The 18,771-nt window shown below is 47.9% G+C and overlaps 1 protein-coding gene across 2 annotated transcripts in view; it reads right to left on the bottom strand.

Moving 5' to 3' along the window:
* col2a1a (collagen, type II, alpha 1a) overlaps positions 1–18,771 on the bottom strand; it is a 106,157-nt gene that overhangs the window by 69,686 nt on the left and 17,700 nt on the right. For both annotated transcript variants that reach the window (XM_072494048.1, XM_072494047.1), the window contains 4 exons: positions 17,925–17,957; positions 17,776–17,829; positions 11,686–11,787; positions 3,102–3,179 (listed from right to left, as the gene is read on the bottom strand). In XM_072494048.1, coding sequence (XP_072350149.1) covers positions 3,102–3,179; positions 11,686–11,787; positions 17,776–17,829; positions 17,925–17,957 — 267 coding nt within the window. The remainder of the gene's footprint in view (positions 1–3,101; positions 3,180–11,685; positions 11,788–17,775; positions 17,830–17,924; positions 17,958–18,771) is intronic.

Below are 18,771 nucleotides of genomic sequence, written 5' to 3'. Positions count from 1 at the left end.
CGTCCATTGTCTGCGAATATTATTTGTCAGGTTGTATTTAAAATAAGGGTATCTGTTAATTGGATAAGGAAGTTGATTACAGCTAGTGGACATGTGTATGGAGAGTAACGTAGGTACAGGGAGGTGCAGGGAGGGCATGTGCATTGAGATGATGTCGGTACACATAGTTGTGAATGGATTTGGAGGAAGCTATAACTATGTACAGGTAGTGATGGATGGTAATGGAGGAGTATCTGGGTAAAAGTAGTTTTGGATGGGTATGGGTGGAAGGAAATGTAGTATTGGTAATCAATCATAGATGTGTATTGGTATCTGTAAGTATGAATCAGCATAAAGGTAGCTATGAATGAGTATATATGTAGGGGATGTGGATATAGGTAAATGGATATAACTGTATATGGAGGCAGAGTGGACATAGGCAGTTATGGCTCTAGCTATCTTATTTGCTTCAGCCTACTTAAACAATTGTTGCTGGCGAAGAGGGACATGTACTTTTCAATGTACAAAGACCAAAGCAGCAGAACAGGCTAAATGTGTTGCACAAACTTTGTTACAAGTCAGCTTGTGACTTGTCAACACCCAAGGATGTGAAGGAACCCCAACGCAACTTGCCCTTTTTATAAATTAGAGCACTCCCGCTGCCAAGGTCACAAATGAATGACCCGACAATGGATTGTGGGCCGCGAAGGTGCAGGTTTGAATCTAAATCCGATGGACCAAATCACTCAGTGGATATTCTGCTGAGAGATTTGGATGACACACATCGTGGTCAATTCTCCGCCGCCCCAGCCGCGCGTTCCTTAGCAATGCGCCATTGCTGGCCACGGGATTCCATGTTCCCGCTGTCGGCCAATGGGATTTTCCATCACGCCGCTGGGAAACCCACGGGCAGGGGTGCACTGCCAGCAGGACGGAGAATCTCATCGACGGAGTATTCACCCATATTTAAATATGAATGTCTCTGAACTTCTGTGACAATGCTTATAAATTTAAACATGCCCGAAACGTGACTGGTCGGGTAATGTGGAATATTAGGCAGAGATGGAAACAATTAAGAAGAGAATCCTTTCATTTATTAGCCGAGTTATAGAATATAAGAGCAGGGAGGTAATGCTGGAATTGTATAAAACACGAGTTAGGCCACAACTTGAGTACTGTGTGCCATTCTGATCACCTCATTACAGAAAGGATGTAATTGCTCTGGAGGGGTACAGAGGAGATTTACCAGGATGTTGCAAATATTTCAAAAAACCTCAATGAAAACCTGAAATGGTGAGAAATTGGAAATATTGCACTGCGATAGGAAAGCTTTAGAAACTGAATAAAGATGGTGAAAATATTCTTGAGACAAACTGCAGCTTATCGCGCAAACACGAATAAAGCTAAAGATTGTCAGCAACAACTTTTTTAAGGATTAACACGCACGGTTTAAAACGATTAGCATACAAAGGCGAATGTTGTGGGACTGAGTAGCAGATTTAAGGAGCTTCAACGAGGTACAGAAAGAGAAAAATGTTTTGAGCAAGTTTGAAAAAGCTTTGGTTTCCACATCAAAGAAGCTCTTAGAGGCAAAGAAAATAATGAGACTCAGGATGTATTAAAAACAAAGAACATGGTCTGAACAAGCCATCAAAGGAAAAGCAGGTAAAGAAGGTTACATCCGAACTGAATGGCTGCAGAATATGTGTGAGAGTGTTCTGCAGAAAATGATTCGACGTTGTAAAAAGGTTATATTGAGGAATTCTATCCAAGGATTTTGTTAAGTTCCCACCACAACAATCGTGAGGCCAAAGAATTGGGCCATAGGCCATCAATCTCATGAACCATGTTCTGAAAGTAGCAGCAGACTGGCGCAGTGAAAAAGAAGCAACTTTAGTATCAAGATTGGCATCCGAAACAGTGAAGGAACAGGCAAAATATGATTTAACAAGCGTTTTCTAAAGAAAAGAGGGTAAATTCTCAAATCTGTTCCTGTAATCCTATCCTGTAATCCCTGCGGGCTATTAGTGTAACCCTAGTATTGTGGCAAGTCCTGTCTGCTGTGTTTTTAAACTAGCATAAAAGATTGGGACATATTTAGTTACAGTCGGTATAATTTGCACTTGACATTCCTTGATCTTTTGTGTTACTTTGGCCCAAGGAAAACAGGACAATCTCGAGGAAACACCAACTCCGATGTTATATGTGACTAGACTCATTCTACAGAACTGTAAATTGGACCCTGTTTGGTGATGTGATTGGACACAAGATGCTTGAGCTCTGGGCTACATATCGAGATTGGACCAGCTTGAGGAGGATGAAGAAAGGGGGGTCTTCGATTCGCATCGGAAGACAGAAGTGAAATGGCTACCTACGCCGAATGCCACAAGAAAATGCATTGGGTTGCACTAGCTGGGAAGGTTGAAGGCAATAACATGTGACTGGGCAATGTAATGGATTGGGCAGGTGTAACAGGAGGGCTTGGTTCGATCCACTCTCAGTGACTGGAATGAATGGGACAAACCTCCCGAGTGGGGAGGGCACAGAGATTATAATTGTTGGGTGTGTCTGGATGGCTGTATAGGTTGAGGAAGTTCTGGGTACGTATACATGGACTGGGATGTGGAAATCGATATATGTTGAAAGCTGTGCTTGGAGGGGAGATATGTAGGAAAGAATAGCTACGGGTAGAATGGCATATATGGGGACCATGTATGGTGGGGTATATATGTGGGATAGGATTGGAAAGATACATACAGAGAGTTATGTTTGGGTATTAATTTAATATTACAAATATCATCAGCGGGATTCTCCGTCGGCGAGATTCTCTGTTTTGCCGTCAGCGCTCCCACACCCGTGGGGTGGGCACAATGGGAAACCTCATTGGCCGGGTGCCCGAATGGAGAATCTTGCTGTCGGCGGGCCGTGGCTGGCGGGACGGAGAATCCCACCCCATATCCTGAAACAGGTATAGTCGGATTTGGATCTTTAATATTAAATACATGCCGTTCTTTAATGTTTGGTTAAAGCCTGTTCATTTTGTTACAATCACTAGTGACCAAAGCTGTCAGGAGTGTAACAATTTGCCATGCTGGGAATATTGCTGGCAAATAAAATCTTACCATTGGTCCTTGCATGATACCCATCTGAGCGCCTCCTGCTTTCTCATCAAACCCTCGTGCCATTTGAGAAGCAAAGTTCTGTTGAAGTAAGAAAAGAGGTCAAATTAACTGGGTAACTGCATTTCACTGTCAAAATGTGTAACTTCAGTTCCAGAAATAGCAGCAAGGATGAAATCTTACATCCACATGCCCAATACTGCAAAGTCTCAAGTTATTTTGGGGGGCTTATTAGGATTTGGATGAGTTTGTGGGTTAGCATTATGGGGGCTGGCTTCAAAATGAAATAGTTGCAACAAAGGTTTCCTTCCCTTCTTGGACCTGACATGAAATGTGTTGGTCCAATCCCAATCCTGATATCAATGTGAACCGACATTACAAATGTGTAATAACCTGTAGTAACCTGCACAGGACTCATCCAGCTGGGGGTGATTGTACCCCCTGCTCAATCAGAATGAGTTAACCCAGCACTGGCATAAAAGACCGGCAGCTGTAGAGCCAACTAAAAAGGAATGAGGACCCAGTGAAAGGTAACCGGGCCCTGTGTGGATAATGCTGTTGCTGAAATAAAGGACATTTAAGAAGCTCGTTGGACTCCCCTGGCTTTATCACAATAATCTTCGATTGGAAGTGGAAAATAAAAGGCAAAGGCTCATTGTTGTGCAGAACAGATGGAGATTTTATGTTATTTAGTTGAGTATCATTGAATCATAGAATGGTTCCAGGACAGAGGAGGCCATTTCTCCCAGCATATCAGTGCATTTCTGCTCGACTAACCTTTTCCCTGTAGCCTTGGGAGTTACCAAATTCTCCATTGAATGTCATGATTGAACTTGCCTCCACCACACTCACAGACAGAACATTCCGGATCCTAACCACACACTGTGTGAATCTGTCTCTCTCACTCTCAGACAGAACATTCCAGATCCTAACCACTCGCTGTGTGAATCTGCCTCCACCACACTCACAGACAGAACATTCCGGATCCTAACCATTCGCTGTGTGAATCTGTCTCCACCACACTCACAGACAGTACATTCCAGATCCTAACCACTTGCTGTGTGAATCTGCCTCCACCACACTCACAGACAGTGCATCCCAGATCCTAACCACTCGCTGTGTGAATCTGTCTCTCTCACTCTCAGACAGAACATTCCAGATCCTAACCACTCGCTGTGTGAATCTGTCTCCACCACACTCACAGACAGTACATCCCAGATCCTAACCACTCGCTGTGTGAATCTGTCTCCACCACACTCACAGACAGAACATTCCAGATCCTAACCACTCGCTGTGTGAATCTGTCTCCACCACACTCTCAGACAGAACATTCCGGATCCTAACCACTCGCTGTGTGAATCTGTCTCCACCACACTCACAGACAGTACATTCCAGATCCTAACCACTCGCTGTGTGAATCTGTCTCCACCACACTCACAGACAGTACATTCCAGATCTTAACCACTCGCTGTGTGAATCTGTCCACCACACTCTCAGACAGTACATTCCAGATCCTAACCACTTGCTGTGTGAATCTGTCTCCACCACACTCACAGACAGAACATTCCAGATCCTAACCACTTGCTGTGTGAATCTGCCTCCACCACACTCACAGACAGTGCATTCCAGATCCTAACCACTCGCTGTGTGACCCTGCCTCCACCACACTCACAGACAGTGCATTCCAGATCCTAACCACTCGCTGTGTGAATCTGCCTCCACCACACTCACTGACAGTACATTCCAGATCCTAACCACTCGCTGTGTGAATCTGCCTCTCTCACTCACAGACAGAACATTCCAGATCCTAACCACTCGCTGTGTGGATCTGCCTCTCTCACTCTCAGACAGAACATTCCGGATCCTAACCACTCGCTGTGTGAATCTGTCTCCACCACACTCACAGACAGTACATTCCAGATCCTAACCACTTGCTGTGTGAATTTGTCTCCACCACACTCACAGACAGTACATTCCAGATCCTAACCACTCGCTGTGTGAATCTGCCTCTCTCACTCTCAGACAGAACATTCCGGATCCTAACCACTCGCTGTGTGAATCTGTCTCCACCACACTCACAGACAGTACATTCCAGATCCTAACCACTCGCTGTGTGAATCTGTCTCCACCACACTCACAGACAGTACATTCCAGATCCTAACCACTCGCTGTGTGAATCTGTCTCCACCACACTCACAGACAGTACATTCCAGATCCTAACCACTCGCTGTGTGAATCTGTCTCCACCACACTCACAGACAGTACATTCCAGATCCTAACCACTCGCTGTGTGAATCTGTCTCCACCACACTCACAGACAGTACATTCCGGATCCTAACCACTCGCTGTGTGAATCTGTCTCTCTCACTCACAGACAGAACATTCCAGATCCTAACCACTCGCTGTGTGAATCTGTCTCTCTCACTCACAGACAGTACATTCCAGATTCCAGTCACTCGCTGTGTAATAATCATTTTTCCTCATGTCTCAATTGGATGTTTGCTAATCACCTTAAATTGGTGCCCTCTGATTCTTGATCCTTTCACCAATGGAAACAGCCCCTATCAATTTTGTCCAGTTCTCTTATAATTTTGAACACTCCCGTCAAATATTCTCTCATCCAAAAGTGTACCTTTCCTTATAAAATAACTGTGGCTTCTATTTAACTTCTATTTGACGAGGTGTTTTCCACGGATGTGGAACTAAATGACAGGGTATGGTGATTTGCTGTTTTTTAAGTTCAGTGTGCTTGCTCCTTTAAATTACACATCCGAATTACAAGAAGCTTTGTGTTGCTATTGAAGCTTTGTCACTATTCAATCTGCCTTGATTGCTTTTAGCTTTAAGATCTGGGCTGGAATTCTCCGATCATTGCGATTTGCTTTTCCCGCCGGCAGTGCAATCCCACCCACTGGTTTCGCGGCGGCGTGGGTTCCAATGGGAAATCCCACTGACAAGTGGCGGGAAGATAGAATCCTGCTGCCAGCGAATGGCCGCGGCCAAGATACACGCCGCTGGGGTGCGTCTTGTACAGTTTGTGAACCTAGATTTATATCGTCACCACATTTAGATACATTACTCTCTGTCTCTTTGTCTAAGTTGTTCTTATAGATTGTAAATAGCCAGACCGCCGCCCTCATCCTGGCAGCATTTCACTGGTCACAGCCTGCCAACTTAAAAATGGCCAGCTTATTTCTATTCTTTGTTTTCTGTATGTTAACTAATCTTCCATCCTGCTAATATGTGCATCCAATTCCATGTATCGCTATCTTGTTCATTAACCTTTTGTGTGTCACCTTATCGAAAGCTTTTTGGAAATCGAGATATTCCCCATTTATTGATTCCAATTTGTCTACGCTACCAGTTGCATTGTCAAAAAAACTCGAAGAAATTGGTCAAACACCATTTCCCTTTTGTTAACCACATTGACTTTGTTGGATCATACAATAATTTTCGAAGTGGATTATTAAAACTTCCTTCACAATAGATTCCAGCTTTTCCGAACACCTGGGGCGGGATTCTCCGATCCGCCGCACTCGTTTTCTGGTGCGCCGCGCCCCCGCTGGCAGTGGGGTTTTCCGTCCCAGCAGCCGGCCAATGGTGTTTCCCATTGTGGGCACCCCTTCGCCGTCGGAAAATCCGCGGGCGTGAGTGCGCTGCCGGGGAAAGGGAGAATCCCGTGATGTCAAGCTAAAAGACCTGGAATAGCTCCCTGTTCTCTATCCTCCCTACTTTCTTGAATAGCAGTGTTACATTCACTAACTTCCAATCACTTGGGACCATTCAGGAATCTGAGGAATTTTGAAAGATCATAACCAGCGCATGCATTATCTCTGAGACTATCTCTTTTAAAACCCAAGGATGTAGGCCATCAAGCCCTGTGGATTTGTCAGATATTGGTAACTGAAGTTTCTCTCATACGCTTTCTCTGCTGATATTTGTTACCTTAACGTCCTCACTCTTATTAGCCTCTAGGTTACCCTCTATATACGTGTAAGAGCTTTCACAATCTGTATTTATATTCCTGGCTAATTTACTCTCAAATGTTTTCCCTTTTTACCAACTTTGTGCTGGTTTCTAAAGCACTCCCAAATCTCCGGTTTACGAGTATTCTTTGTAACAACATAAACCTCTTATTTTTTAACCTAATACTATCCTCGACTTTCTTATTCAATGACGACGGATTTTTCTTGCTGAGTTTTTGTTTTGCAATGGAATGCATTTTTGTTGAACATTTTGAATTGCTGCTTCAATGTTTCCCACTGTTTATTTACTGCCATATCTTTTAGTCGATTTACCCATTCAACCTTAGTCAGTTCTCCCCTTTTACCTACGTAACTGGCTCTGTTTAAGTTTAGGATTCTCAGTTGGATTGGAGGATGCCGCTTTCAAACTTAAAATAGAATTCAATTGTATTATGATAATTTTTACCCAGCAGATCATTTGAGATTAATAATTAAACCCGCCTCATTGCACAACGCTAGATCTAAAATCGTGTTGTTGCTTGTTGTTCCACAACATATTGCTGCAAGAAGATGTCATGAAAACATTTGACAAACTAATCTTCCAACCACCTTGGTCAGTTTGATTCATCCAGTCTCGATGAAGCTTAAAAAACACGCAATTACAAATTGCTTTTTGTTACAAACTAATTTGTCATCTTTTAATTCTCTGTCCAAGGTTTTAACGACTGTTAAGGGTCCCATAAATTACTCCCAATTTTCTGACCGTAATTATTCCTGACTGACTGATTCACTTCCAGATCTTCTGAGTCAAGATCCTTTCTCACTTCTGTCCTTATGTCATCCTTTACTATCGGGGCCATTCCTCCTCCTTTTCCATTCTGCCTGTCTTTGCAAAATGTGTACCCTGGAATATATATTTCACAACCTTGCTCTGTTTGTATCCATGTCTCCATAATGATGATTAGATCTATTTATTTATGACACTATTTATGATCCTAGTTCATCTGTCTTATTGTGAAGCATTAACCCATTCAGATAAAGAGCCTTTTTTACTAATATTATTTGCATCCTGTACCATCTCATCCGCTCTATTCTCCTATTTCAACACATGGTACCAGAAGTAATCTATGGCACATGGTACCAGACGTTTTTCTGAAGATTACTATCTTTGGGGCCTGCATGCTCATCTCCTTCTTAGCTCCCTAACATCTGACTGCAGGACCTGATCCCACTTTGTACCAATGTTGTTGGTACCATTGTGGACCATGATGCCTGGCTGTTAGGCCTTCCACCTCAGAGTTCTCTGCAGCTGCTCATTGACATCCTTGACCCAGACACCAGAGAGGCAACACACCATCCTGGAATCACATCTGTGGCCAAAGGCGCACCTGTCTGTTCCTCTAACTGTAGAATCCCCTATCACTATTGCTTTCCCAATCTTCTGCTTGCCACCCAGTACAGCTGAACTACTTGTAGTACTTTGAATTTGGCTCGGGCAGAGAAAACATATAATCTCACCAGTACTCAAAATGAATGCCAGTTAGAGAGTGATATACACTCGGGGAACTCTGGACTATCTGTCTGGTCCTCCTTGGTGACCACCCATTCTGTTTCTGCCTGCCTACCCTTAAGATGCAAGGTGTCCACTTCCAGAAATATACTATCCGTGTAGCTTTCAGCCTTGCAGTTGCACAATGATAATATCAGCTGTTGGCCAAGCTCTGAAGCCCAGAGCTACAACTCCCCCAGTTGATACTTCCTGAACATGTGGGAACACCAGGATAAGATAAGCTTCCAGGAGTTCCCACATGGCACAGGATGCACATTCAACGTTCCAATGATTAAGTAATGTAGTAGTCAATCAAGTGACAGGAAAGCTTCCTGGAGTTCCCACATGGACCATGATGCACATTCAACATTCCAATGATTAAGTAATGTAGTAGTCAATCAAGTGACAGGAAAGCTTCCTGGAGTTCCCACATGGAACAGGATGCACATTCACTGTTCGAATGATTAAGTAATGTAGTAGTCAATCAAGTGACAGGAAAACTATGTTATCCTGGCCAACTGCTCTTTTATGCCTGACCTCACTTATACAGTCACTTATACAGTCAGGATTATGGGTTATATAGCCCCATTCCACTGCTGTTACTGATATATTTTCACCGTCCCGCCAGCCCCGTTTTCCGGTGCGGAGCGCCTCCACCGGCAGCGGGATTCTCCATTCCCGCAGCCGGCCAATGGGGTTTCCCATTGTGGACCGCCCCATGCCGTCGGGAAACCCGCGGAGCGTGGGTGCGCTACCGGTTGGGCGGAGGATCCCACCGACGGAGAATCCCACAATCTATCCTTTCACAATCACAGAGAATTTGGCGCATTATCCCTTTCCATAAGAACCTCACACTAAAAATCACATTCTTATTTGATTTATTACATTTTTAAGTGCTTTCAATTGACCCTCAAAAGGAGTTCCTCACTGTGCCGTCAAAAATTCCTCCCTCAATTTATATCACCAAACACAGATAATTGCTTCTTTCTTCCATTGCTGTTTGATGTGCCTACATTCTGCCAGCCATTGCATTTAAAGGGATTCATTGTTGGACTGTCCGCTCCCCGAGGCGCGTATTTCTTAGCGGCGTGCTGTTCACGGGCGGAGGGATTCGACCTTCCAGCCACTTGTCAAGTAATGCAAAGCATCAGAGCGTATTGACGAGTCAGGGTCAGTACTTCCTGATACTTTGCAATAACCTGAGGGGAATTCTGGGAAATTGTTTAATCTCTGTACTAGCGTGTGTGTGATTTTTAGGTCAAAAGCACTTCGAACCAATTGGGACAGCTTTGATATTTTCGGTTCTAGTTTGAAAATAGCATGAGCGCAGAATCCCATGGATTGGGAAATGGCTGCCTATCATCTTACAGTGTTTTCACCATACCAACCACAACGTGAACTAAAGTGGTCACGAGGTGATTAAAAAAAGATCAGGAGATCAGAGAAGATGATTACGTTCCTATCAGACTGATTCCAAAAGTTCATCCAATGAATCATACTCCGATACATATTTAGAACTCAATATTGGCTTCTGACTTTAAAAAAAATTCGTTCATGAGACGTGGACGTCGCAGGCTGTGCCAGCATTTATTGCCTATCCCTAATCGCCCTTGAGAGGGTAGTGAAGAGTTACTGTGGGTCTGGAGTCACATGTAGACCAGACCGGGTAAGGACCATAAGACATAGGAGCAGAATTAGGCCACTCGGCCCATCGAGTCTGCTCCGTCATTCAATCATGGCTGATATTTTCTCATCCCCATTCTCCTGCCTTCTCTCTGTAACCCCTGATCCCCTTATTAATCAGGAACCTATCAATCTCTGTCTTAAAGACACTCAGTGATTTGGCCTCCACAGCCTTCTGCAGCAAAGAGTTCCACAGATTCACCACCCTCTGGCTGAAGAAATTCCTCCTCATCTCTGTTTTAAAGGATCGTCCCTTTAGTCTGAGATTGTGTCCTCTGCGTCTAGTTTTTCCTACAAGTGGAAACATCCTCTCCACGTCCACTCTATCCAGGCCTCACAGTATCTTGTACGTTTCAATAAGAACCCCTCTCATCCTTCTAAACTCCCAACGAGTACAGACCCAGATTCCTCAACCGTTCCTCATACGACAAGCTCTTATTCCAGGGATCATTCTTGTGAATCTCCTCTGGACGGCAGATTTCCTTCCCTAAAGGACATTAGTGAACCAGATGGGTTTTTACGTCAATCAAAGAACAAAGAAAAGTACAGCACAGGAACAGGCCCTTCGGCCCTCCAAGCCTGCGCTGATCATGATGCCCTAACTAAGAAAAACAACCTTCTGCCCCTACTCAGTCCGTATGCCTCTTTTCCCTCCCTATTCATGGACCCCTCCAGATGCCTCTGAAATGTTAAAGAGAATTGACAATGGTTTGATGGTCGTCATTAGACTTTTAATTCCAAATTTTTATTGAATTCAAATTTCACTGTCTGCAGTGGCGGGAATTGAACCTGGGTCCCCAGAGCGTTACCCTGTGATTTTAGTCCAGTGACAATACCACTAGGCCACTGCCTCCCCTGTTTTGACAGTGTGAAACTGACAGTAAAGATCAGTAAGTTCTCTGGTTTAGTTAGTTTAGCCCAGCTGATGTTGAGTAAGCGTGTTGCAATTGGCTTCAGTGTCGCTAGGTTAAGTATAGGGAAAGGTTCTGTCACAATTCCATTTCCTCGCCATTATCCAGTGTGGATATGGGGAGAGGCTGAATTGTGATTCACTCCACAGTCGAATAATCTGCTCATGAGGTGATGATGTGCAGAAATTGCACCATGTCAGGACTTTGCCTGCACTTTTCATATATCTGTAGGTATATATGTGTGTTACTTCAGTGAGTGAGATAGCTTAAACCTTAATGAAAGTTACAAGCTGCAATGGTTGGCAGCGATGTGTACCGCCACAGACGGGGTACAGTGTCCATTCAATTAAAGTCATTGCATTCCAATTGAAATTTTTTTTAAAAAGTGATGGGGTCGAGGGGATGGGGCACTGAAACCCAAAGGTGATGCAATTCAGACTTGAGAAGCAGAAGGTTGGGTTGTATCACGGTGTACTTACTCCGCCAAAGTCAGACATGCCAGATGATCCAGGTGGTCCGGGTGGGCCGGGATTTCCAGGGGTTCCAGGTTCTCCATCTCTGCCGCGGGGCCCTGACACACCCTGAAAATCGATGGAAACAGCTCCAAATTAGACATCAGACATAAATCAACAGCAAACTCTCCAGCGGGATTCTCCGTTCCTGAGACGAAGTGTTGACGCGGGGGCAGGATTCGTGGACTTTCACAACCGCAAAACTGGTGTCGAACCTGGATCGATCCAGCGACTGCGGAGGGGCCAGCACCGGGGCCACGTGGAACACAATCGATTCCAATGGGAAACGGTGCGGGATTGGCCGGGTCCGTGATTGACACTCGGGAGGCTGACAAGCTGCAGCCGCCACACACACATTACACTCCCCGCACACACTCATCCCAGCCGCACACACACATTACACTCCCCACACACACTCATCCCAGCCGCACACACACATTACACTCCCCGCACACACTCATCCCAGCCGCACATACACATTACACTCCCCACACACACTCATCCCAGCCGCACACACACATTACACTCCCCACACACACTCATCCCAGCCACACACACACATTACACTCCCCACACACACTCATCCCAGCCACACACACACATTACACTCCCCGCACACACTCATCCCAGCCACACACACACATTACACTCCCCACACACACTCATCCCAGCCGCACATACACATTACACTCCCCACACACACTCATCCCAGCCGCACACACATTACACTCTCCACACACACTCATCCCAGCCGCACACACACATTACACTCCCCACACACACTCATCCCAGCCGCACACACACATTACACTCCCCACACACACTCATCCCAGCCGCACACACACATTACACTCCCCACACACACTCATCCCAGCCGCACACACATTACACTCTCCACACACACTCATCCCAGCCGCACACACACATTACACTCCCCACACACACTCATCCCAGCCGCACACACACATTACACTCCCCACACACACTCATCCCAGCCGCACACACACATTACACTCCCCACACACACTCATCCCAGCCGCACACACACATTACACTCCCCACACACACTCATCCCAGCCGCACACACACATTACACTCCCCACACACACTCATCCCAGCCGCACACACACATTACACTCCCCACACACACTCATCCCAGCCGCACACACACATTACACTCCCCACACACACTCATCCCAGCCGCGCACACACATTACACTCCCCACACACACTCATCCCAGCCACACACACATTACACTCCCCACACACACTCATCCCAGCCGTACACACATTACACTCCCCACACACACTCATCCCAGCCGCACACACACATTACACTCCCCACACACACTCATCCCAGCCGCGCACACACATTACACTCCCCACACACTCATCCCAGCCAACACACACATTACACTCCCCACACACACTCATCCCAGCCACACACACACATTACACTCCCCGCACACACTCATCCCAGCCGCGCACACACATTACACTCCCCACACACACTCATCCCAGCCGCACACACACATTACACTCCCCACACAACCTCATCCCAGCCGCACACACACATTACACTCCCCACACACACTCATCCCAGCCGCACACACACATTACACTCCCCACACACACTCATCCCAGCCGCACACACACATTACACTCCCCACACACACTCATCCCAGCCGCACACACACATTACACTCCCCACACACACTCATCCCAGCCGCACACACACATTACACTCCCCACACACACTCATCCCAGCCGCACACACACATTACACTCCCCACACACACTCATCCCAGCCGCACACACACATTACACTCCCCACACACACTCATCCCAGCCGCACACACACATTACACTCCCCACACACACTCATCCCAGCCGCACACACACATTACACTCCCCACACACACTCACCCCAGCCGCACACATACATTACACTCCCCACACACACTCATCCCAGCCTCACACACACATTACACACCCCACACACACTCATCCCAGCCACACACACACATTACACTCCCCACACACACTCATCCCAGCCGCACACACACATTACACTCCCCACACACACTCACCCCAGCCGCACACACACATTACACTCCCCACACACACTCATCCCAGCCTCACACACACATTACACTCCCCACACACACTCATCCCAGCCGCACACACACATTACACTCCCCACACACACTCATCCCAGCCGCACACACACATTACACTCCCCACACACACTCACCCCAGCCGCACACACACATTACACTCCCCACACACACTCATCCCAGCCGCACACACACATTACACTCCCCACACACACCATCCCAGCCAACACACACATTACACTCCCCACACACACTCATCCCAGCCGCACACACACTTTACACTCCCCACACACACTCATCCCAGCCGCACACACACATTACACTCCTCACACACACTCATCCCAGCCGCACACACACATTACACTCCCCACCCACACTCATCCCAGCCGCACACACACATTACACTCCCCACACACACTCATCCCAGCCGCACACACACATTACACTCCCCATACACACTCATCCCAGCCGCACACACACATTACACTCCCCACACACACTCATCCCAGCCGCACACACACATTACACTCCCCACACACACTCATCCCAGCCACACACACACATTACACTCCCCACACACACTCATCCCAGCCGCACACACACATTACACTCCCCACCCACACTCATCCCAGCCGCACACACACATTACACTCCCCACCCACACTCATCCCAGCCGCACACACACATTACACTCCCCACACACACTCATCCCAGCCGCACACACACATTACACTCCCCACACACACTCATCCCAGCCACACACACACATTACACTCCCCACACACACTCATCCCAGCCGCACACACACATTACACTCCCCACACACACTCATCCAAGCCGCACACACACATTACACTCCCCACACACACTCACCCCAGCCGCACACACACATCACACTCCCCACACACACACATTACACTCCCCACACACACTCATCCCAGCCGCACACACACATCACACTCCCCACACACACACATTACACTCCCCACACACACTCACCCCAGCCGCACACACACATCACACTCCCCACACACACACATTACACTCCCCACACACACTCATCCCAGCCACACACACACATTACACTCCCCACACACACTCATCCCAGCCGCACACACACATTCCACTCCCCACACACACTCATCCCAGCCGCACACACACATTACACTCCCCACACACACTCATCCCAGCCGCACACACATTACACTCCCCACACACACTCATCCCAGCTGCACACACACATTACACTCCCCGCACACACTCATCCCAGCCACACACACACATTACACTCCCCACACACACTCATCCCAGCCGCACACACACATTACACTCCCCACACACACTCACCCCAGCCGCACACACACATTACACTCCCCACACACACTCATCCCAGCCACACACACACATTACACTCCCCACACACACTCATCCCAGCCGCACACACACATTCCACTCCCCACACACACTCATCCCAGCCGCACACACACATTACACTCCCCACACACACTCATCCCAGCCGCACACACATTACACTCCCCACACACACTCATCCCAGCTGCACACACACATTACACTCCCCGCACACACTCATCCCAGCCACACACACACATTACACTCCCCACACACACTCACCCCAGCCGCACACACACATTACACTCCCCACACACACTCATCCCAGCCGCACACACACATTACACTCCCCACACACACTCATCCCAGCCGCACACACACATTACACTCCCCACACACACTCATCCCAGCTGCACACACACATTACACTCCCCGCACACACTCATCCCAGCCACACACACACATTACACTCCCCACACACACTCATCCCAGCCGCACACACACATTACACTCCGCACACACACTCATCCCAGCTGCACACACACATTACACTCCCCACAAACACTCATCCCAGCCGCACACACACATTACACTCCCCACACACACTCATCCCAGCCGCACACACACATTACACTCCCCACACACACTCATCCCAGCCACACACACACATTACACTCCCCGCACACACTCATCCCAGCCACACACACACATTACACTCCCCACACACACTCATCCCAGCCGCACACACACATTACACTCCCCACACACACTCATCCCAGCCGCACACACACATTACACTCCCCACACACACTCATCCCAGCCGCACACACACATTACACTCCCCACACACACTCATCCCAGCCGCACACACACATTACACTCCCCACACACACTCATCCCAGCCGCACACACACATTACACTCCCCACACACACTCATCCCAGCCGCACACACACATTACACTCCCCACACACACTCATCCCAGCCGCACACACACATTACACTCCCCACACACACTCATCCCAGCCCCACACACACATTACACTCCCCACACACACTCATCCCAGCCACACACATACATTACACTCCCCGCACACACTCATCCCAGCCACACACACACATTACACTCCCCACACACACTCATCCCAGCCGCACACACACATTACACTCCCCACACACACTCATCCCAGCCGCACACACACATTACACTCCCCACACACACTCATCCCAGCCGCACACACACATTACACTCCCCACACACACTCATCCCAGCCGCACACACACATTACACTCCCCACACACACTCATCCCAGCCACACACACACATTACACTCCCCACATACACTCATCCCAGCCTCACACACATTACACTCCCCACACACACTCATCCCAGCCACACACACACATTACACTCCCCACATACACTCATCCCAGCCTCACACACATTACACTCCCCACACACACTCATCCCAGCCGCACACACACATTACACTCCCCACACACACTCATCCCAGCCGCACACACACATTACACTCCCCACACACACTCATCCCAGCCACACACACACATTACACTCCCCACACACACTCATCCCAGCCACACACACACATTACACTCCCCACACACACTCATCCCAGCCGCACACACACATTACACTCCCCACACACACTCACCCCAGCCACACACACACATTACACTCCCCACACACACTCATCCCAGCCGCACACACACATTACACTCCCCACACACACTCATCCCAGCCGCACACACACATTACACTCCCCACACACACTCATCCCAGCCACACACACACATTACACTCCCCACGCACACTCACCCAGACAACAAGATGGCACTGGTTGTGCTGGAGTGGCCATACAGCTGATGGATTGGCTGGGGTCAGAGGGCACCTCAAGGGGTGCCCTGGGCGGGGGGGACACCCATACGACCTGTGACCCTAAGTTCACAGCGGTCAGTCCGCGGTGTGCGCAGCTGCATGGCTGCCTTGCCGGCTGCAGCAATGGTGCTCCGAGCCCGTCCACCCCGACCCCACAGCCCACCCCCTGCTCGGCCCCCACTACACCCCCGCCCCCCCTCTCTCTCCCTCAGCAGCGACGGCGCCGGTTTCACGATGTTTAAAAGCACAAGTGAACCGCGGCATCGGGAACTCGGCCCATCGGAGGCGGAGCATCGCGGAGGCCCCGGGAATACCGGGTCTGGCCCGCGAATGATATGCAAACGGTGTTAACTGTAGGTGCGTTCCGGAACGCATTGACTCCGCTGTCGAGGTGACGGAGAATTGTGATTTGGCATCAAATCAGCGGCCGCCACGATTTTGCTGTTGGAACCTACTCTCTACCCAATCGCGTGTCCCCATTCCAGTGTCAGCGGATGCCGAATCCCGCCCATCAGGTTTTACGATGAACTGGAAAAATGCTGCTTTTTAACATACAAAACATGAAAGTTCAGCTCTCAGTGACTGCAGCTGTTTGCTGCTGCAGTCTCGTCTGGGAACCTGTCACATATCTTGCTATTTTATCAAACTCCATTGCATGGGACTAGTAAAGAAGAAGTGTGGTAAGATCACTCACTGCTTCACCCTTCTCACCACGTGGTCCCCTCGTACCCTGCTCTCCTGATGGTCCCTGACAGAAAAGCAAAGTGGAAACAATGAGATTCAAACTGCTTTCCAAAACGTCAAATGTTTGGAAGAAGGATCCTTTCAACATTAAACACTCACTTGTGGTCCTGGAGGTCCCCTTGGTCCTATAACCTGGGATAAAGAAAAGAGAATGAGTAAACATAGAGGTTCCAGACTTCAAATGTTATCAATCTTGATGGAGTCGTACTTTCGCAGTAATGAGGAGAATCCCAAGGCATTTTATACTATATTAGGAACAAGAGGATAGCTAGAGAAAGAGTTGGTCCACTCAAGGACAAAGGAAGGAAATTATGTGTAGAACCAAAGGAAGTAGGTGAGATCCTAAATATGTATTTTGCATCGGTATTCACAAAGGAGAGGGACATGTTGTTTGGTGGTGTATCCGAGGGATGTGTAAACACTTTAGAAGAAGTTGTTATTACGAGGGAGGGAGTGTTAGGTGTGTTAAAAAGCATTACGGCAGACAAATCCCCAGGGCCAGATGGCATCTATCCTAGGTCACTGAGGGAGACAAGTGATGAAATCGCTGGGCCTCCAGCAGAAATATTTGTTTCCTCGTTGGCTACAGGTGAGATCTCAGAGGATTGGAGGACAGCCAATGTTGTTTAAGAAGAGTTGCAAGGATAATCCGGGTAATTATAGGCCAGTGAGCTTGACGTCAGTGATCGTGAAATTGCTGGAAAAGTTTCTCAGAGTTGGCATCTATGCACATTTGGAAGTGAATGGTCTTATTAGCGACAGACAGCATGGTTTTGTACGAGGGAGGTCATGTCTCACGAATTTAATTGAGTTTTTTGAGGAGGTGACAAAAATGATTGACGAGGGAAGGGCTGTGGATGTTGTCTACATGGACTTTAGTAAAGCATTTGACAAGGTCCCTCTTGGCAGGCTGGTGCAAAAGATTAGGTCACATGGGGTCAGGGGT

The sequence above is a fragment of the Scyliorhinus torazame genome, chromosome X (genome assembly GCF_047496885.1).
Source record: "Scyliorhinus torazame isolate Kashiwa2021f chromosome X, sScyTor2.1, whole genome shotgun sequence".
Lineage (NCBI taxonomy): Eukaryota > Metazoa > Chordata > Chondrichthyes > Carcharhiniformes > Scyliorhinidae > Scyliorhinus > Scyliorhinus torazame.
The sequence above is the reverse complement of the archived record's forward strand: the minus strand, read 5'-3'. Positions and strand labels throughout refer to the sequence as shown.